General features: G+C 44.8%; 1 protein-coding gene across 4 annotated transcripts in view; it reads left to right on the top strand.

Moving 5' to 3' along the window:
* Positions 1-22,066, top strand: part of LOC130211602 (ADAMTS-like protein 1) — an 86,996-nt gene that overhangs the window by 24,575 nt on the left and 40,355 nt on the right. For all 4 annotated transcript variants that reach the window (XR_008835106.1, XM_056442453.1, XM_056442454.1 and 1 more), the window contains exon 2: positions 6,885-7,001. Coding sequence is in view for 3 of the 4 variants with exons in the window: in XM_056442453.1 (XP_056298428.1) it covers positions 6,885-7,001 (117 nt within the window). In the remaining variant the exon portion in view is untranslated. The remainder of the gene's footprint in view (positions 1-6,884; positions 7,002-22,066) is intronic.

The following is a 22,066-nucleotide window of genomic DNA, read 5'->3' on the forward strand; positions in this document are numbered from 1 at the left end:
AACTCTTTTGATGGCCTCATTAAAAACCTCCACATTAAATGTAATAGCAGTCGTTACCTGACCGAGAAACCACACTGTGTCCGGTGCAAAGATTCATGTTAGCGGTGGAGCGTTTTGTTGTCTCCCTGCTGGTTGACGTGTTACATTAAAGGCTTCGACACTGTATTTCACGGCTCCATCTGTTTGTATCGTAAGCACAGGGGTGTTCCACCACATAATTAGCCCACGACTTAAGTAGAAACTCCACGGTGAGCCCTCGCGACCTCACAGATTGTCGACAGGTGGACTAACCGGTCTACTTAGCACTGTTGAGACTCCGCCCACTCCTCCTCTCTACCGCCATCTGCCTGATGGATCGTGGAGGTCTCCATCGTGGAATATGCCTACTATGAACTATTCATACACTCTGTCATATTCATTGAATGTATTTTAACTCTAAATCTGTCCTTCTGTACACATTATATCTATTGCACCTGTCCATCCTGGAGAGGGATCCTCCTCTGTTGCGAGAAAGTGATCGACCAATTAATACTAATTATTCCTTTCAATGTTTAAGGATTTGTTCTGCAAGCTTTTCATGCCAAATGATCCAAAATGACAAATTAAAAAGTTCACATCAATAATCACACCATTCATGAATCCTTGAAACATATTTAAGAAATAGAGAGTTGCAAAAACTATTAACATCTTTACAAAGCCTTATATAGTCAACTTTGTGTTGTAAATGTAAGGTTTGTAACTGTCGTGTGACAACATTGGCGTTGGCAGCATTCTGTGGTGGCCGGAGTCGATGTCTTGCTGACTGCTTCCTGTCGGATGATAAACCCCTAAAAGAGAAAAGCATAAACGGTGAGAAGTGATTCATCCAAGGATGTATCCCATGATGCAGGCTGAAGTCCAGTCAGTTATGAGCGTTAGCAGGCAGACCGTGGATAAAAGTTTGCAATGTACGTCACTCCGGCTCGGCTTACGTCTGAGGCCGGACTGTTTCGCTGTCACCGATAACGGTGGCCACGTGAGATTTTTATTGTTCTTTATTGACAAACTAGTGATGGACCCTTGCAACACACTCTGCATGGACAACATCTTCTTTGCTTTCAATAACTCTTCAAAGTCTGCAAAGTAAAAATTTCAAGAAAAAGCTTTTTGCATGCATCTTATGTATTAGTTGATATCTAGTGTCTGGAATTAATAAAATATATATTTTTAATTATCACAATTTTAAAGTAGGCCAGAATTAATAAATTTCTTTCAAATTCATTATTGTATAGCTTCTCTGTAAAAAGGTGGACTATTTTAATTTGGAGGCATTTTCTGTTACATTAATGAAGACCAGCGCTCACCTCTTTCTCCTTATTGGCTCGCAGTGCAGTACGTAGTCTTAACCTTCCTGGCAGGTGTCATGACGTCTCCGTGGCCCGGCCGTTGATGATTTCTGTTCATAATCATCTTCCTGGGGTGCAGCATGCTCCTCACGAGAGCCATATCCGGAGGGTACCAGTCCTTGGAGCTCCTCTTCCTTTCACGTTGATATTTCTCCGGGGTAATGACCGATCCTACTGCCATGGCTCTTGAGAAGCAGGAGTAAACACCTCACGTCCGAAAGTGTTCCTGCTGGAGTCTATTCTTCGAGCGGCGCTGCACAGCTTGTCGGGGGCGGAGTGAAGACACAGTGCCGCTGCAAGTCAAGCGCTACGGTGGCCAAAGTCTGGTGTTTATTGAGGATATCGACAACATCGGCGCTCCTATCATCTCCGTCTACTGTTGATAAGACTGGAAGTGTTGCTTTTCTGACGTCTGCATGATCCGCTTCTTTCTTCAACCGCATATGCGTGTGACGCACCAAACGCATCATTATGGCCTTACAATACCGTCCTATGACATGAAATTAGTCCATAAAGCCTAAAAAGGCTAAACATGATGAAGTCTGCAGTTTGGCTTGCGTCATCCTCTTGAAGTTGGATAAGGCTAGCTGATTATTTAAACATGCATCACTTATGATCACTGTCAGTCTGTCACATAGGACTATAAATAACCCAAAAAATGAGTCCATACTGGCATAAATGGGCCTATTATTTTTTTGGGACTACGCCCATAAATTGAAATAGCCTTTTCTCTTCCATTCTGTCGAGAATTAATTGATCGGCCGCTGCGTTATGTTCTGCACCAGTATCCTGTTTCAACAGGAAATGCATCGAATTAAACGAGTAACATGCCGTTTCACGAGGACTTTAAACGCCCGTGTGAAAGCAGCGCACGCCTCATGAGGAGGGTGCCACGCATCGTTATGAGACATTAAAACAGGAGAGCAACAGAGCGTGAACGCGGAGGGACGTGATGACAGCGGCAGGCAAAAATGTGAATCTATCAAAGGTAGACACCCCCCACACACACACACCCTCTTTCCTTCGAGGCTTCACTCCTCGTGCCGTTCAAGATGAGAAGTGATTGGAGTTGAAGGGGGCAGCAATGAGAGAGTTGGAGCTGCTTGCCACTCTTCTGCTCACGCTCGCCGGGCAGACGGCACCTGGGAGACGAACGTCAGCAAGGGGGGGGGGGGGAAAGGTACATCTTCAAAGGCGGTCGGAGGAAGAACGTGAAGATAACCAAAGAATCCATCAGGAATCAGAGAACGTGACGAAAGGGGTGTCTCACTTTTATGTAGTCTCCCGGAGAGGAGAGCTTAGTTATGAGCTCTTTGCGTCGCAGGTATCCCGTGTGAACGCCCAAAGTGGAAATTGTAACCCTCTGTGTTTTCTTCCTCTTTTACACAGAGTAGTGAGTTGTGGCCTGAGGCGAGTCGAGACTCCGTCATGGCCTTTCCTTTATCAGCTCGGAAATCCTGAAGTGGCTGTTGGCTTCGGTCTATAATGAACATATCCCCTAATCCCATGGCTCCTTCACGGTGAGCGGAAAAATCCTCAAGCGGATCGATCCGTGCGGCACGGGGACCGATATGGCAAAAGTCCTTGGATGAGAAAAAAGGCACCCCTTTTTTCCTAAAGCTGATGAAAGAGGAAGGGACAAGGAGAGGAAACGAAGGCCACAATGTTTCCTCCAAAATGTGTGAAGTGAAAGCTCACATAAGTCCCCTTGAAAGTCGATTAGCAAAGATATCTTTGCCTCTTAGCTTTCATGCAGACAGGAGCCAGTCTCAAAAAAAGTTGCGTCCTTATCTAAACATTGGACGGACTCTTATTAATCAAAGGCAGTGCTCGAAACATAAGTCTGGGTTTTTCGCCGAGTGCGGCATGGTGAAAGTCACTTGCGTTCCACAGTTTCCACCCTAACAGTGGAAGCTGGCACCACGTTATAGGAAAGCTCAATTATAATATCAAGTTGGTGTTATTACTGTTGATTATGTGCTTTTGAAGACCTGACTTGCCCCCGAGTTCACTTCCTCTCCCCTTCCCTGGTTGAGACGAGCTCTTTGAAATCCAATCCGCCGTGGATGTTAATGAATCACCCGCCTGGTTCACCGGTTCACTTTGACCCTTGGCCTTTGTCACACTGAGGCACACATACGCACTCGCACACGTTGGATTTGAGCCTGTAGTTTTGGAGATTGGGATGCCCGTCGGAGTTGGTCGTTTCAACCGTGTGTTTTCTTAACCTGTCATGTTCATTTCAAATGATCTCAAACATTGCCTGAGTTTGTGCACGCTTGTTCAGAATCACATTCAGATTAGATCCCAGAGAGAAAAAAACCCTCAATGTATTGAGTTTAAATAGGGCTGCCCCCATCGATCTATATTTCACAGGACTTCAGGTGACAACTTAGTCCTTAAAATGGCTTTTATATCATGCAACTACATTTTTATATAGGTTTTTTCCACAATACCTTTACTTGACAATTAAAGGGTGATTAAGGCTATGATGATTATTTGAAGGTAATACAAACACCTGTTTAATCCCGGACCTGATTTAGTTAGTTGGCCACTTGGGGACATGTAAACACAACATTGACATATTATCCACTTATAAAGTTGTTTTGGTTAATGTGTTAGCAAAGCAGTTTCCTATAAACACATTCAGCAGATATATATCAACATCAGGAATCATTTGGAGTTGTGTTCCTGGCGTCTAGGCAAATATAAGTCCAATCTTTACTTTCTTTTACCACCAACTCCTGAAGGGGAATAAGTGTCTCTTTAGCAGTTAGCTAATTGGCAAAGTCTAAAACCAAAGGATTTAACCGCTTGATGGTGCGAGATGAAAAGCCACGGGATCCCCGAAGTAATGAGGATTCATCCAGACATTGAATGTCGTACAAAATGTCATGGGAATCTATTCAACAGATACAGTATTTCAGTCCGAACTGAAGTAGTGGGCCGACTTAGAGCCCCGCTGCTAGTGTTGCTCGTGTAAACGGGGGAACATCGACTTTGAAACATTTCACAGGATGCATTGACTTTTTCAGTATTTGACCAAAACCTAGGATATTTCCCTTTTACTTCCTGCCTACAATGCCTCTCCAGTAGGGCAGTGAATCAGTGAATGTATGTTAAATAAAATATACATAAATAAAGGATTTAGTCAGTGTGGCCACCCCCCTTTCTTTACACAATGGTGTAACCCGGCATTTGGACCCTCTTTGGAAATATCCAGTCCTCTGCCAGATCGTAATGGTTTAGTCCAGTGGGGGTGTGCAGGATGCTTGACATTGGCGCCAGTTTAGTTTGTTTTGCTTAAGGAAAGGGTTTGATAGATCCCTCGTTTTACGACGGCAGCGAGTGAGAGTACAGCGGTCAAGCACCATTAGCCTGTGGCTCAGTCTGGTTCCAGCGTATCGCACGGCCTTTCAGGAAGATGGATGCAAACGTCCAGATGACAAGGAACGGGTTGTCAGATTTGTCTGGTGTTAAGACGATAAAAGGGTGCGATGTAATTTCTTCAGACGGTGTCAAAAGTCTCTTGAGAAACAAGCAATCGGCATGTTCATCTCGGGCCGGGCCTCCATTTAGCCCTGAGCGAGGACATCTGGTCACTGAAGTGGTTTTCAGCACATCTTAACGATCGTATGCTTGACTTAAGTTTGCTCTACCCCATGGCTTGTAGTTGTGCAACATTTTAATTGTCAGCATCGATGGCGGGAAGGACACGCTTCAGCGGAGATCTCATGTTATTTTCAGGCACCTAATAATTGGCTGTATTATAATAAAGGTTTTTCATGTCACTTTTTTGGTTTCCCATGCTAAAAGCATTCAAGCCTGTGGGGTATGTAGAGTTTAGAAGTTTTTTTTTGTAAACTGCTGAGTCATTCTGAGAATCACATGCTGCAGTAAATTTCTAGAAATGAGTTTTTTTTAAGACTTGCAGACCCTGACACACATCACTTATCATAAAAGCTATCATAAATAGTCCCACATTACATTTGTTAAGCGGACTCTTTTATATAAAGCAACATACAAAATGAATTCAACCGTGCACGTACAACATCAAAACATTGGAAGAATCACTGCAATTTCTAAAGAAACATGTCGCAGCCCAACAGCTGCCACATGTGCAACGTCCGTCCCCGACGAAAGTGTGCTCGTACATTAGGATCTGGGTCATCTGAGGAGGCTTTCGCCCACATCTTACTGCAGTGACCCGTTACAGATGCCTCCACGGTGTGAGTGACGGCCGAGTGTAGGGCTTTGGACCAGATTTGATTCGTCTTGTGTTGCCTTCGGGTCAATTTGACCCGATTCAATGTTTCACCCTCCTGTCTCCTTCGGGTCAATATGACCCGATTCAATGTCTAACCCTCCTGTTACCTTTATATTTACTAACATATTTTACTTGAGGAGGTCAATACCCCCCAGCTTATTAAAAAATTCCAGATTATTTATAATAATTAAGTTTTCCAAGTTTAAGTTTAGGTTTTGTTTTGTTTTGTTGTTGACTAAAGAACACCGACAGCATTGAATTAACATTGAGACCCAAGGAGGGAGGGGAAGGTTAAAATGGGTCAAATCAAAAAAAACAAAAAAAGGTTAAGAGTCCACTCGGTTGCTCTTTCCCACACAAAGCTGGTGGACGTTTAGCTGCAGTTGCTTCGCAGCACTTCTGCAACCCCCGACGATGCGAGAGAAAACCCTAAATACCCCAAATCCACATCCCCTGCTCTACTTTGCTCCGCCTTGGCAGAGGCCCGGGAGGCAGGCAGTTGACCCGGGTCATTTCAGAGTGTTTATGACCCACGGAGAGCAGCTGAGGGCCTCCGCTCTGTGAATTTGTGCATCCTGGAGAATGCGGGCCCTGTTGCGCTGCTAATGGGCTCTATCCACGATGCACCTCGACCCCCACCCGTCTCCCCGGAGAGGTATGTTCCTTCCTACGTCTCCCGGTATCAGATCTCGTCTGCTGTGAATTCCTCCAGGCCCCCGGAACGGTTCCCCTCATCAAGAAGAAGCACGTGGGGTTGGGAGCACGAACCAAAAGAAGAAAAAAAACCCAAAATGATTGAAAACAGAAACACAAAACATTGTAATACAATGTACTTACGTTCCCACCATCACCATTGCTCTCGAGTGGTGAAATAGCATGCGCCGTTGGAAACGCTGAGATATGAATAACAAAGGGCTTGTTGCATCACTGTGCTCTGGTTCAGTGTAATCGGTTCCTCTTTCTTTTTTCCTCCATATGGACGACCCATACTTAAATAATAAGTGATACAACATGGTGTGCTTGTCTAAAGGCGTGCTTCGCAACTCGCGTGTCGTTTTATTTTTCTCTCGCTCCGATTCGCCCGCGTACTTTCTCTTTAGTTCTCATCGTAAAAAACCCAGCTGTCACGAGCTCCTCTGGCTGCGTCACGCTGCCTCGTTTTGCGTATGCTTGTCATCAAAAAGTGGCGCACGGACCTTAAGGGCATCTCTGACGGACTCTTTGTTTTTCAGGTGGTCGTTTGGGCCAACGACGGAGACGCCGTGTTCATCAGGGAATTCACCCTGATTCGACGGGACCACCTCGCGGAAGAGCCGCTCCGCGACGGCAGCCAAAAGCCAGAAGACCCTGTAAGTCCCTGTCAAAAAATACAATAAAAATACGTATTGGGGGAACTCCACCTGCTTTTTAATTTCAAACATCAATTTCAAACGTCGAACTTTCCCTCTCTCCCCTTTAAAGAAGAAATGAATTGAGACGTCAGATCAAAAACAAAATTAGCCAATTAATCTATTGCGCCGTGTTTACGTAACGCGGCTCACCAGAGGAGCGAACAGTCTGCCATGTTGCACCTCGGTAATGAATACAAGTGAGTGATGGTCGTGGGACATTGGGAGTGAAGGGCGGGCTGACCCAGCTTGATGTGAAACAGGGCAGCGCAGGCAAAACACGTCCAAGGGTGGGGTGGCTTTTCTTTTCCCCGTTTGCGTCATCACCTTTGATGAGACACGAGTCCCGGCCGGGGCTGTTTACTGAAGCCAATCTCTCACCCAGATGTTTTATCTAATTAGGTGGGTGGGAGGGATGAGCTGCCGTGGTCACAGAAACCCACGTCCGGCTGGCCTATCTCGAGTCACCCTTTGACTTAATATATAGGATATACATAAGCAGTGCTTTGAACACTGATCATATGTAGTCAGAGAGAGGTAGGACCCAAATGCCAAAAACTTTTCCACAGAAAGATTTAATTATTTTCCTTAGAACAGGTCACACACAAACACGAACTAAACGGTACAAACCCACACTGGGGAATGAGACAAACAGGGTTTAAATACACAGGGAAGGTGCAGGTGATTGGACGCCGGGGAACGAGACACAGGTGGACACAATGAGGGCGGGGCTAGCAATCACACAGGTGGAAACAATCAGGGACAGGGCAGACGATCACAGAGACAGGAAATGCAGGGAAACAGAAGACACGAGAGACGGGGACTTCAAAATAAGACTCTGGATCATGACAGTGAGAATATTTTTGAAAGCGATGATCTGCTTGAACTCGCCATATCACTTTAAGGCAGGATCACGAGGGCTTACTTGAACGTTCACATGAGCAGGAGAGGCTTTCAGATCAGCGGCTGGCAGAGGTCATTTTCAGGTTTAAGAGGGGATCAGAGATCCTTCTGGTTCTTGTCTTGTTATCTGTTCTTAAATAATATTCATGTTAACTGTCATATATTTGACAGTGTTTTTCTCCAACGTTGCTTTTTACATGCTCATTTGTCTCCCAAAGGCAGACTTAATGGAAAAAACATTTAAAAAACAATCAGAAGTCAAGAATGCAAGCGCTGTGGTACATGTTTATAGAACTGTAGTTATAAACCACAAACAGCTATATTTACGGCATTTGGGTTTCGTCTGGTAACCAAGCAGCAGTGTGATTTATGATGCGCTGACCTCAAGCTAATGTTTTTATTTGCATCAGTGAGCGCTTTTCAAACCAAACATATCTCAAACGACATTTATATATCCACTCCCACATACTGGAGTCATCCAGGCCTCAGTTGCTCTTTATGGGTTTCATTATAGTGACTTTAGTTGAACTATTTTTACCATCAGCACACAGGTGCAAAAAGAGAGCATCTCATTCAAACATCATCTGTCAGTTCATGAAAGAGTTTACCAGTTTACTTACTTTGCTTTCTGTCCGAGAATTGAGATGAGAGCTAAAGAGCCAGAAGACAGTTTGCTTGGCATTCAGATATGCTCAGCTAACCAGTCGCTGCTGCTCAGCTAACATTTAAAGGCATATACGAGGATGCTATTGCTCCTCGAGCTAACTCTCTGCCAGAAGGTTAATACATTTTTCTAAAAATATAGAACTATTAATTTAAACACCTATTATTTGGCTGTAATATCTAGCTTTAACCCTCCTGTTACCTTAGGGTCAATTTGACCCCATTCAATGTTTAATGTCGGTGTTCTTTGGGGTCAAATTGACCCCAGGCTGTTTTTCACTGTGTCAAACATATAAGAAATATCAACTTTTTTATATATTTAAAGGGCTATTTAGGTAGTCAACAAACAAACATAAAGTACCTCACACTTAAACTTGGAAAACAATATTAATTCTAATATTTTTCTGTAGGTTTTAATTGCTGGGGTCAAATTGACCCCGAGGGTAAAATATGTCAGTAAATATAAAGGTAACAGGAGGGTTAAACATTGAATGGGGTCAAATTGACCCTACGGTAACAGGAGGGTTAAAGAAGAATAGCACTTGTCCCTGTTGTCTGTCATATTCTCTCTCTGTTGATTCTGCCCTTTGACCTTTACATCTGATACCAAGAAGGGACGAAGGAAACCGAGGATGTGGGATGACTCGACCTGTAAACAGCATGTGACGGCCTCCAAGTCTTATCACACAATAATGTCTGGTTTCTTCAACGGGATTGCCGTTCGCCGCTCCAGGCATGACGCTAACATGATGCGCAGCCTGCAGACTCCCAGGAGCCACGCTCGTGATTCCTCTCAGCACTCAAGTCGCTTCGGGTCTCGCCTGCAGCGCTGCTCTGCGTTGGATCTTGGTTCAATATTAAGCTCGATTCCACGCCAAGAACAACGCAGCTTAATTAGCAAGCAACCCGGGAGGCGAATCTCAAACTCCGAAATGTATTCGCTTTCTCTCGTTTCGCTTTCGTGAGGATGTGCCAGGGTCGGTTGGTGGGCAATGAGACTGACCTCCCCAACACCCTTTACCCTATCCCTCAAGAGGGCCACAGATGAATTGTTCTCTCCGAAGGAAAGTGTTTTTCCTGGCAGCCTCAGCACGAGCTACTTCGATGGAAGAGAGCTGTCTTTAACAGCTTAGGCCTAACATACCTTTGTAAATTAACCCATATTTATTATGTGATGGCTTGCATGTACTGCAGAGCTTCAACGATGTCAGCATTAATAAACAAATATCAAGTAAGTTTATTAGGTTGAGATGTTCTGTTCCTGAATTAAAGTGTGTGTGGGGTCTGATGGCTAAAATGTGGCCTCCGAGTCTGAGAGTTTTTTGGTTCTCCTCCGTAACATGACTGAATGACTAAGACTGTGAAGATAAACAGAAAAGCGGGTCATAAATCTCTCTACGACTATTCCCACTCATTGTTTGGCCATGAATGAATTTTTCCAGCAGCTTTTAGAGCAGCAACGAACTCAAAACCTGCAGAATAGGTTTAAAAAATGTTTTCTACTTGCATTGTCGGATTCATTTAACCGCAGGGAACGAACCTACGACCGGTTATCTCTTCTGAACTCTGAAGGTTACAGCCGTGTTGTTGTCTCCGATGTACCTTTCTGTCCCGACGGGGATGATGCACAGGTCAGGTGGCAGCTGCTACTCAACCTCGGGGTGATTGAAAGACAACAAGAAAGGAGGACAGAGGACAAGTATGAAAAACTCCTGATCTTTGTCGGAAAGTGACATCGAGAGTCGGGAGAGAAGAGAGAGAAACGACATTAACGAAACCAACAGTCGCTGGTAGAAAGAAAGACGCAGCACACGGTTTTCTCCTCAGCTGCCTGCCGTCTAGACGGCAAATGTGATCATCCTGTCAACAGACAGCTTTAAAGTGTGTTACTGGAAGGTGATCCTTCATCTACTGGAGGTGCGCGTATGCGTCAGTTTCAAGTTGCATTTGTGTGATATTGTGTAATAATCCTATCAGTCATTTGATCCGTTCTTTACCGTCGCATTGAAAATGCGGAAGGTTATGTTTTGATCGCCGTGTATTTATTTATTTATTTGTATGCGTGTTACTCGCATAACAAAAAAAGTTTTAAACCGAATCGCATGCAATTTGGTGGGATGATTGGTTATTAACCGGGGACCATTTGATTAGATTTTGGGATCGATCGGGTCAAAGGTCAAGGTCATGAAAAGGTCAAAATCTTCTTGAATCGCATGCAATTTGGTGGGGTGATTGGTTATTATCCGGGGACCATTTGATTAGATTTTGGGATCAATCGGGTCAAATGTCAATGTCAAGGTCATGGAAAGGTCAACATCTTCTTTTTACCATAGCACGGTCAATTTCTATCCAATTGGCATGCAACTAATGCCAACATTTTCATAATTCAATGCCCAATCTTGTGATATGCGAAGGTATGCGCTCTACCGAGTGCCCATTCTAGTTTTTAATATTGATTAGTGCCACTTTTCAGTAAAACATAACAACTGTATTTCTCAAGAGCTTACTTGGTCTCTAATCCCGACTATAAAAGCTCTCTACCTAAAGTATGGGAGTTGTACCGCAGTAGAGACAGAAGTACACCGAGTACTGAGCAGTTCCTTTGCTCTGTAATCGCTCAGGGTCACAGTGCACTGATTGCTGCTCTTGGTCACACATAGTGTCATCCACACCAATAAGGGCCAGGATATTATGGGTTGTGACAGTGAAGTGTTTGGTAATGACATGTCATTAGAGCGCCACTCTGCAGCGATGAGTCGGGGCGCGAGGACACGTCCACTCTGCCTGTCCTCGCACGCCTCGTGGAACGACGTGACGACCCTTCGCGTCGTCGTTTTATTTTCTCACCGTCTTTCTGTGAAGACGTTCCGATGTTTTCTCAGGCGTGTCTTCCTCTCTGTTCCTCTGCCTCTCTCACTTGATCACATGCCAAGCAAGTCGGGCCTTAATGTTTTTACATGCTCGATTGCACCTCAGGCAGTAACCGTCTGGGGCTTCTTACCTTTTTTTAAACCTTCAGGGTGAACAAGTGCTGAGACGGTTACGCCTTTTGGCACATGGTGTCAGGGGTTCAGAGTAATTGAGTTTGGGGCGAATGGGGTCAAGGGCCAGTCGGGGTGTCGAGCAAGGGGGGGGGGGGGGGAGCACTCAGTGTCCGAGGCAGCGGCAGCCCGCAGGGAGAGAGGCCCATCGCTCAGCTGCACGCCGCCTTGGCAGCTGTGTTTTGCATGGAGCGCCAGGTGGAAAGGGCAACGGTCTTGCGCAATTAAACACTTCATTTGTCTTCATTAAAAGGATGGGCATGTTAGTTTTGGCCGGCTGAGAGGATGTTTAGGCTTACGTTTGTTTTGTTTCCACCGCGTGCCGTGCCGCCTGGTGTTAAAAGCACTTTAAGTTAAAGCTTTAGGGGATTTTTAGTTCTTAAATGTCCAGAAAAATGCTTTTAGCCGGAGCACATAACCCTGATCGCCTTAAAGACACCCTGTGGAGTGTTTGACCAGCAGTAGTGCTATCGGGCAGGGATGACAGTCTGCATGTGCACAAGCAAAATTATACACATTCATTTTCTGCATGTGCATAAGCATGGTTATACTCAGTCGGGCCATGGTTTTCCACTTTTCCACAGATTCACTGATTTTAATTATTTCGCAGAACAATGTTCTCGTTGCACTTTGCATACTTTTTTGGGCCCAGGAATCCACACAATGTCTGTTTGTTAGAAATAATAAATACAAACACAATGTAAACATGTTTCAAAGAATAGTTTGACATGTTGGTAAATACATATACTCTCTGTCTTGAAGAGTCGGATGAGAAGAATCTTTTTTTACAAAAAGAGTAACTATATGCTCCCCCATATGGTGTACTGTAATTTTCAATTCACAGTAGACACAAATACCATTTTAATTTCATATTGACGCGTAGCAGAGATGTCTTTGCCAACGCATCATATTCTACAGACTTAGGAAAAGATCCCCAATCAATATCATTCCCCAACCTCAAATATTGAACATAATATTGCAATTACAATCCCATGGGCCGGGACCAGTTGGCTGGAGCTACATATTTACGGTACAGATGAGAGTGATATCAATCTTATCGGTCTCAAACGAGCGTTTTCTTTTCCAAAATGTGGAACTACTCCTCTAAGCGCGAGGATCCTTGGATCAGGTTATTAAAGCAAACACATACCACCATACACAAATATTTCTATCTTCAAAATGAAACCACAAATGCGAGGTGAAACATTTCACGAGGGGAAAAACCCATTCTCTTTTTCTTGACTTGTATACATCGCACGCAGCTACATGAGCGGAGCACACGGGCATTCACTGAGCCTGCCGTCACGTTGCTCCCACCCATCTCGACACACTGCTAATACGAAGCATATTCTCGTGCGCTCACATTGATTCATTTGCACAGTTGTTTTCTTTAGAGAAATCGAATCCTCTTGATCTGTCCTCGTTGCATGCGTTGGCCTCTGTTGTTTCTTAGAAACTCCTCCGCCTCTACGCGAAGCCGCTCAGGCCGTCGTTGGGTTGGAAAGCCGTGGGTCCACAGAACTGCTTTCGTGATGCCAGCGATCAACCAAGTGCCGCTGTTTGTTCTTTGCATTGAAAAATGACCTCGTCCATTTGAAAGTAGAGCGTGCGCTCGAAATATGTCGGTTGCGCATTAGAGCGGGGAAAGAGACGGGCGAGCGGCTGGCGAGGAGACGCTTCCCCTCCCGCCTCGTGCGAGGAGGCTCGGTCCCGGCGCTCTCGGAGAAAGTGCTGAGTGCTGGCGAACGCGGTCTGGAGAGCTTTCTCTCACCCTGGTGTTTGTTCCATCAACACATGTGTTCAGTCACAAGGCCACATTGAATACTCCCACCCCCCCACCCCGCTTGATGTGGTGGTGTCACACCAGCGTGCTGTGGGTACTGCTGAGGTAATACCACCAGGGATAGAATGTACCACATTACCCACTTAACAAGTGTGCGTGTGTGTGTGTGTGTGTGTGAGTGATTGAGTGCAGCCAGCGGTGGTGCGTCTGGTGCTGGCTACAGTTGCTGGCTACCGTTGCCCTCATACATTACATTACATTTAGCTGACGCTTTTATCCAAAGAGACTTACATTCATGCTCCGCAGACGCAGCTACGGGGAGCAACTCCGGGTTAAGCGTCTTGCTCAAGGACACATCGACTAGGGTTAGTACAGACGAGCATCGAACCCGCCGGTCCTCCGATTGAAAGACGGACCTGCTGACCGCTGACCCTCATACTGCCGTCCGCGCTGCGTACCCTCGCGTAATCCCACAGTTGTTTGTATTTGCTGACATGTGTTTTGAAATTTTTAAAAATCCATGTGCGTGTCTGCACCTTTTTTTTCTTCTTCTTTTTTTCCCTTTCTTTCTAATTCGACACTATCGCGTGTCACCTCGCTCACGCAGAGCATCCAAAACTATGCCTTTGATTAACGGGCGAAACCTCCTCCCTCCCCTTCTCCCCACACACTCTTCTTTCCTCACCTCCTGCAGGATCTGCTCCTCCTCGGCGTGTGAAGGCACGCACACGTTTTCCGGGCAAGTGATTGATTTCTAATTGTTTACATTTCCCTCCCTGTTGCAGATGTTTGTGTTCTCCTCCAGCTTCGCCAGGCGTTTACACAGGCATGCACGGACACAAACAAGGGCGCACTCCTACAATGGAGACGTGTTGACGCCAAAGAGTTTCATCCAGGAATTTCTGGAGGACTTAGCTCCGGGTTGTTGGCACTGCATGTACTAATTGCCTCCAAGTTACAATTGTTACTAATAAGCCTCTTTTTTTCCCTTCTCTGTTCTTTTTCCCCCCCCGCTTCTGCTTGTGTTTGGGCACGTGGGCGAGATCAGTCGAGGCCTTTTTCCATGAATGTGGTTTCATTCTGGTTGAATAAGAGGGCCATACGATAAATTACATTTTGTTCCAGAATATTGCAGCCAAACAATAACAATTCAATGTAACACGTCCTTGTTCTGGGTGGGAGTCTCCCGCCCCGGACTTTTGGACTTAAGAGCTGTGAATAAAAAGTCTGGGACAAGACTTGTGTGGTTCACGACTTGACAGGAACTGACTGCAGGGTGGCAGTTACGAACTTTAGTGGTACTCCAATGTAAGCTTCTGTGCGAGGCGTTCGACGAGGGCTCTTGGCTCAGGCGGCCTGCCAGTGTGTCGCCAATATCCAGAGTAAGCAACAGCGTGAACCCGGGTTGCAGTAATACGTTGCCGCTGAAGGATCCCTGCCACCCATGCAGAGCAGAGTTCCGATTCAGCAGTGGGCAAGGTGCAGCCCAGAGCAGATCCCGGCCTTTAATGTGGGCTTTAATGGCTCTGTGTGGTCGTGGCTGGGCATGTACAGTGCAGTCGCAGAACAAACATACACATCTCACAATTTTCCTATCTGGAAAGCCACTGGAAAGTGCTGGTTAGCTCTGTGTAGGTTTGGCTTGCGACAGTGGATCTAGCACAGCAGTGTGGTTTTCAGGAAGGAGGGGTAAGAGTCTGAAGGGAACCGCGCAGATCCATGAGACTCGTAGAGTCCCGATTCGGGATCCTGATGAACTTCTGTGGAGGCGTTTGGCACAAGTTAGCAAAAATAAATGCTGTACGCAACGCTTTTGGTGTGAACGCAGCATTAGTCCAGTATTGACAAGCGGGAACGTCTTTTATGAAACTCGTGTGCGACACCTCAAGTCGACACTGTACATAATAGCTGAAGATATTCAAATATATATCGAAGTAGAACACTCATATACTCATTTCAGAGCTTTTTAATGGATTGGAGGAAAGCTGAACAGCAACTATTTTAGAAAAGGATTAATTGTTTGGCAGTGTTGCTTCAGAAATGTCTTAAACATCTGCTGGTTTGCTGGTTTCTGAACTGTGTTTAGAACAAAAGAAGCCGTTCACAGGCATCAGAGAGACAAAGATAGATTTATCTGGCAGATTAAGAAAGAAAGAAAGTAAGTAATCGTTAACACATTGATATTAAGCAATCATGCAAGGATAGTGTGTTACGTCAAATTATGTATATATAAAGATAAGTCAAGATCATCCGAGGAGATCAAGTTTTCTCTCACTGGCTCTTTGATGGCCCTCACACGCTATGCGAAAAATTATCCCATCGTACAACCAAACAGGAGAATATTATTATAACGACATTGGAGAGAGGCTGTAACGGCCAAGTGGCGGATTCATGAAAAGGGGCTTCAATTTCAATCATTTGTCCAACGAGGCATTTTTTCCCAGCTTATGCAGTATTATAATCATCAACAGTGTCCATCACCTTGTTCAGCATCGTAGTCGTTTTGGATGACAGGCAGCAAAAGATTGTTGTGCCAAAGCGTAATTTAAACCTTGTTTTTCTGCGGGCCGTGTACCGGTGAAGCTCGTCTCTCTGTAAGTTTTGTATTCTTGAAGGAGTTTAAGTCCCTTATAGGCCGGTGCTTAACTCCACATATCTGGTTGCTTACAGCATATTCAAAGAAGGTTTTGATCTGTCAGTGAGAACGCAGGGGTCTCTCTCTCTCTCTCTCTGTCTCTCTCACTCTCTCTGTCTCTCTCTCTCTCACTCTCTCTCTCTGTCTCTCTGTCTCTCTCTCTCACTCTCTCTCTCTCTCTCTCTCTCTCTCACTCTCTCTCTCTCTCTCTCTCTCTCTCACTCTCTCTCTCTGTCTCTCTCTCACTCTCTCTCTCTCTCTCTCTCACTCTCTCACTCTCTCTCTCTCTCTCTCTCTCTCTCTCTCTCTCTCTCTCTCACTCTGTCTCTCTCTCTCTCTCTCAGTCTCTCTCAGTCTCTGTCTCTCTCTCTGTCTCTCTCTCTGTCTCTCTCTCTCTCTCTCACTCTCTCTCTCTCTCTCTCTCTCTCTCTCGGGCATGCTGAGAACCCATCACTACAAACCAGTGTGAGTACTGTGGGTGTAAACATGAGAGAATCAAGACCACGAAGTGTGTGTGTGTGTGTGTGTGTGTGTGTGTGTGCGTGTGTGCGTGCTGGCCCACAAACACATGCAGGCTCACACCCTCCTGCACACAATCACGGGCGCGCTTCGCTCTCGAGGAGCCCCCGGGAGAGAAAGAAATCTGTTCACAAACCACACGATTGAAAAATGACCCTGACGCCGTTCCAAGAGAGCGCCGCTTGCAACACGAGACGCCGTACTTACAACGCAACTTTACACAACGCGGCAGTAAGCCGCTGACTTCAAATTAGCGTGATTTAAGGATCTTTTTAGGCTGCAGGCAGAGATTCATGCGAGTCTTTCATTCGCCCTCATGTTCGCGTCTCATGTTCACACACACACACACACACACACGCTAATCTTCTCCAAGGCACAAAGCAGTGGAGCGTGCCAGTCTGTAAATGGTATTGAAGAGTTTTATGGTCCTTGGCCGCCGCTAAACTCTGCATCCCCGGTACCTCGTTGAAAGGATGCAAAAAAAAAAGTTTTAAAAAAATCCCAACAAAAGTCTGGACATTCACTGGCGTTTGAGTCACGAGAATGAGATCTCTGGAGAGATGTTGCGGAGCAGTTTTATTTCAAGGAATCAGTACACTTGACATCTCTCTGTTTTATGATTGTTTGACTAAGCTCTTATTTTATGAGCCTGGTGAGTTAGCCAAATATAATCTGGCTTTACCACACACGAGCAGACGAATGCCTATTTGATGAATTTAAAAGAGACGTGACTCACTGCTAATTAACCTGAGTTTGTGTTGTTGGATTACACAACGACAGCCGTTCTCATCCAAAGGACACAAAGACCCGTGCCAAGCAAAGTCAAAGCATCCAATGGAAGGTTTTAGGGTGAACGGGAGAACAGTGACCCGCACCGCGGCCCAGCAGCACCGCAGAGGAGTGCACGTGCACACGTTTTATATATTCGGTGTCTGTTCATCAGCAGAATGCCTTTATTACACTTTCTTTTTTCATGCCTGTGCACCGACGACAGCCGTGGCCCGAGGCCGTATATTATTGGGTTGACCTTGAAGAAATCCCATTCATGTGCACGCAATATTTTAGGAATGCCACTTGGGCCCAATTCCAATCCGACTTCTCCACCCTCCCACTCCGTGACCGAGGGAACTCCGTTCGGAGTCGCGTGAACGGTCAAGGACATTTTTTGCGACCGTTTCGATGAACGCGTCGACTGTTTTCAAGACCGGACGTAAATACGATGCATTTACTTTACATTGGTAATGTCTGCATGACGATATTTCAATCTTTATCCTCGTTCGACCAGTTCACGAGTCAAACTAAACGGCTGTTGTTGACGTTGCAAGTGGTTTTATGACCCACTTCAGATTAGAAATAATTGGTGTCAGGATGACATTTAATATGGCGGAAACTCAACCATACATGAAACAGAAAGGGAGTGGGTAGAGAGAGAGGACAGGATTGGAATTGGACTCAACATGAACTGAATATATTTGAGTGAACGAAGGTCACTGAATCCTCAACAGACATTTCTTTGGCCACAACTCAAGAAATCAAATGCTAATTATGACCATTTCACACAAATGTCTCATAGGATAACATGATGACACGTGTTGGACGGACATGGACTCAGACTGCAACCGGAGCTGTGTGCAGAGGCTACAACCACGCTAGTTAAACATCTCATAGAAGCAGAAGCAGCTTGTTTTCAAAGACATGGCCTTGTGGTCTTCCACAGATGCATGTTACAGTCTCCATTGTTACAACAGCGCCACTGTGGTCACGGTTTAATTGGTTTTGCTTGCGAGTGCTGATGCATGAGGTTTACGACTGCTCGCGGGTTGATTGTGAGTACATGGCTCGTTCTTTGATTTCGAACACGGGGTGTAGAAAACCACCGAGTCTTCAAGGAACCGGGCCTTTTCTCTTCATCCGTCAGCGTGGTATTAATTCCAAAGATGCTTACCAGATGCACACACCGGACACTGGATTTTGAGAAGTTGATATTTTAAGCACAGCAAAAGTAGTCAAAGCCCATGTGTGATAGATGCCAAAGCGATTTAGAGGATCTGATTTAAGCGTGTGTGAGTGTGTGTGTTTGTGTGTGTTTGTGTGTGTGTTTCCCGACCGTCTTCATGAACCGGTGAAACGTTGCGCTTTGGGCTAAGTTTTTCCATGCTTTTGCAGTTTTCTTCACACAGGAGGACTTTGTAAGTCAGAAATAGCAATCGGAAAGGACCTTTTTACAAAAAAAAGGAAAACTCATATCTATAAGTCTTTTATCGACCAGCATCTGGTGCTTTTAGCGTGTGCATCCTCCCACAACATGCGTGCACACTTCCTGGAATCCTCCTCCCCAGGTTTTTCTTTCCGAACGCTGACCCAAATCACAATGAAAGGTGACCCAGCGGAGCATTGAAGCTACCCGAGATTTATGAGCCCGCAGTGCGCGACGAAGGTCCCGCGAGGAAAACACTGCCTGGAGGACTCGGGCCAGGGTTCACGTTGCATTGTCCCCCAATGGAACGTCTGCATTGTGTTGTTCTACGCTTTGTACGTGAAGATAGTTCCTCCGTGATTTATGATATTAATCTTTGCGTCGCTGTAGAGCCAAATGTGAAGGTCTGCAGTAACAATATAAAGCCATCAATCATTTGATCACTGAATAACGTATTAATATTGTGCAGAAAGGTTCAACCGCTCATCTCTATTCAGTTAGAAATTAAACATATATATACGTATATATATACATTTATACATATATATACACATATATATATATACATACATATATATATATACACATATATATACACACACATATATACACACATATATATATATATACACATATATATATATGTGTATATATATATATACACATATATATATACACATATATATATATATATATACTAGGGCTGTCAATCGATTAAAAAAAATTCACTAATTAATCGCACATTTTGAAATTCATTAATCGCGATTAATCGCGATTAAAAGTGTTTTTTCTTCTTTTTAAAGACAAAACTTCACACAGAGCTGTGTTTTCAAAGAGGCTCCTACATATAAAGTGCCAGCGAGGTATTTAATATTGTGGATGATAAATTGTTTCTTCAGTGAAACATCCAGATTAGTAAAAAAAGAGAAGTATATTGAGACCCCATTGGTCCTGTCATCTTTAACACTGAACACAGCAGAATCAGTGGCCTTGGTAAACTGACTGACATTCAAATATGTCACGTTAACCCTCTGGAGGCTGGGGGCATTTTCTCTATTTTACAAAAACAAATTAAATTCACCTTTTAAAGGCGTTTGCATATGACACACCCCCACGTGTTATACATCAAACATTCCAGAACAATCTCAGCTCTCTATACAATGAGGGACAATTGTCCTCGCGCCGTGTTCTCTGGTTCTCTGACTGACGGGTTGCTAATGAGCCTAACCTGTGAGGTGGGAGGTCCTTGTGATTTACTGAGTGTTCATTGGTTGTTTTTTTCGCAAAATGTTGACAGACAAACAAATTGACAAATCACGGTGAAGGTTTCGTGTGACGAGTTCTTTCCGCGCCGCGTCACCCGACACGTCGCCCCTCCGTTCCTCTGTGTATCAGAGGGAGACGGGAGGAAGGAGCGGAGGAGGTAACCCGACTGATTCATCCACGAGTTTAAACTGATTTCTGCTCCTTATTTTCGCGGAGAAATAATTGTTTTAAAAACGGAAACAGTGTCAAACCGCATTGCCGCGGTTTGAAATTCAGGGGAGTGAAAAAACTTCAACGAACACCGGAAGTAAACAAAGTTGCGTTCAAATATTTTAGTGCGTTAACGCGGCCAAATTAATCGCATAGATTAACGCGTTAACGCTGACAGCCCTAATATATACATATATATATATATGTATATATAAATATTTGTTAACCCTTGTGTTGCCTTAGGGTCATTTTGACCCGAATCAATATTACACCCTCCCCCCGCCTTAGGATTAATTTAACCCCATTCAATGTTTAATGTCGGTGTTCTTTCGGTAGTCAACAAACAAACATAAAGTGCCTCACACTTAAACTTGGAAAACAATATTAATTCTAATAATTTTCTGGAGGTTTTAATTGCTGGCGTCAAATTGAATCCAAAGGGTAAAATATGTTAGTAAATATAAAGGTAACAGGAGGGTGAAACATTGAATCGGGTCAAAATGACCCAAAGGCGGGGGGAGGGTGTAATATTGATTCGGGTCTAAATGACCCTAAGGCAACACAAGGGTTAAAGGAGATGCATCATTTCCATTTCATTCCAACTGACCCCTCCAATATTGAGCACAGCTTTATTTCCGAAGGGAAAAATGCAGTGCACACTGTTGGGTTGTGATTTGTGACGCTTCTGGTTTTACAGGTCGAACCGCAAGCAAACCAGCAGCATTTCTCACAATCAGCTCTTCTGAACGACGTCACTGGGATAATGATAGGGGATGAAGTACAGCGGAGGAGCTGCTCCTCCACACCATCTTTCACTGGCTTTGCAGAGATGATGGAGTGATGGGTGGGAGGATGAGGTGGAGGTGGGGGATGAGGTTTTTAGGCCTGGCGCTGTTTTACCCTCAATTGCATGGCGGCACGCTGCAATAGACTCCAATTAGAGGGAAGCGTAGAGTGAAGCCCTTCTCGATGAGCTTAGCCTATGGCTCATGTCTGACACACACACACACAGGCATTCAAACGGGGGCCTCGACTGCTTTTCTTTGCGTATGTCCTCACATCTATCCCTTTCAAGAATTTGATGACGTTAGCACAGCGAGAGAAAAGCGTCTTGACAGTACCCGCTTATGATTTAAAATGTGTACATGTCTGCGTGATGTATGGGTATGTAAGCTCGGCCTATGGGCGGGGAGTGGGGATTTATTTTAACACCCTCTTATTTTGTGTCTGATGCCAGAAGCCTCGGGTTTATATAAAGCTCTGCCACACTTGAGAGGGCTTGGACCACCCCAAACAAGTCTTATATGCACCTTCCATGGACTGTTCCTTGTGTGTCTCTGTGTGTGTGTGTGTGTGTGTGTGTGTCCAAAGCTACTGGGAATTGAAATTGAGCTCAGAGATTTTAAAGAAACCCTACTTCGGCAATATATTATTACAGCATATTTCATTGGCTTGTCTTACTCTGAAATATGTCTGTTCTCTTACCTTCCTCTGACTCCGACCTCTCTGTAAAGGTCAGAGGTCAAAGTCAGCAACAGATCTGGTTGGTTTCTCGCTCATGTAGATGCTTGGCAGACCACCTGGAAGCTGTAGGCTCCCCTTTTGCAGCTGTTAGATAATGAATAATACAATCAGTATACTCATATTTCATTTAATAAAGACGATGTTGAAAAGCTGAATGGACTGCGCGCATTCATCCTGCGGTCTTTACAACCCGTTTGAAGATAAGCTTTGAAGGGACTTGTAGTTTGGTCTCTCAGACACTAGATGCTGCTCTTGAGCTTTAGAGGCTGCAGCGGAACATAGTTC

This window comes from Pseudoliparis swirei, chromosome 21 (genome assembly GCF_029220125.1).
Source record: "Pseudoliparis swirei isolate HS2019 ecotype Mariana Trench chromosome 21, NWPU_hadal_v1, whole genome shotgun sequence".
Taxonomy (NCBI): Eukaryota; Metazoa; Chordata; class Actinopteri; order Perciformes; family Liparidae; genus Pseudoliparis; species Pseudoliparis swirei.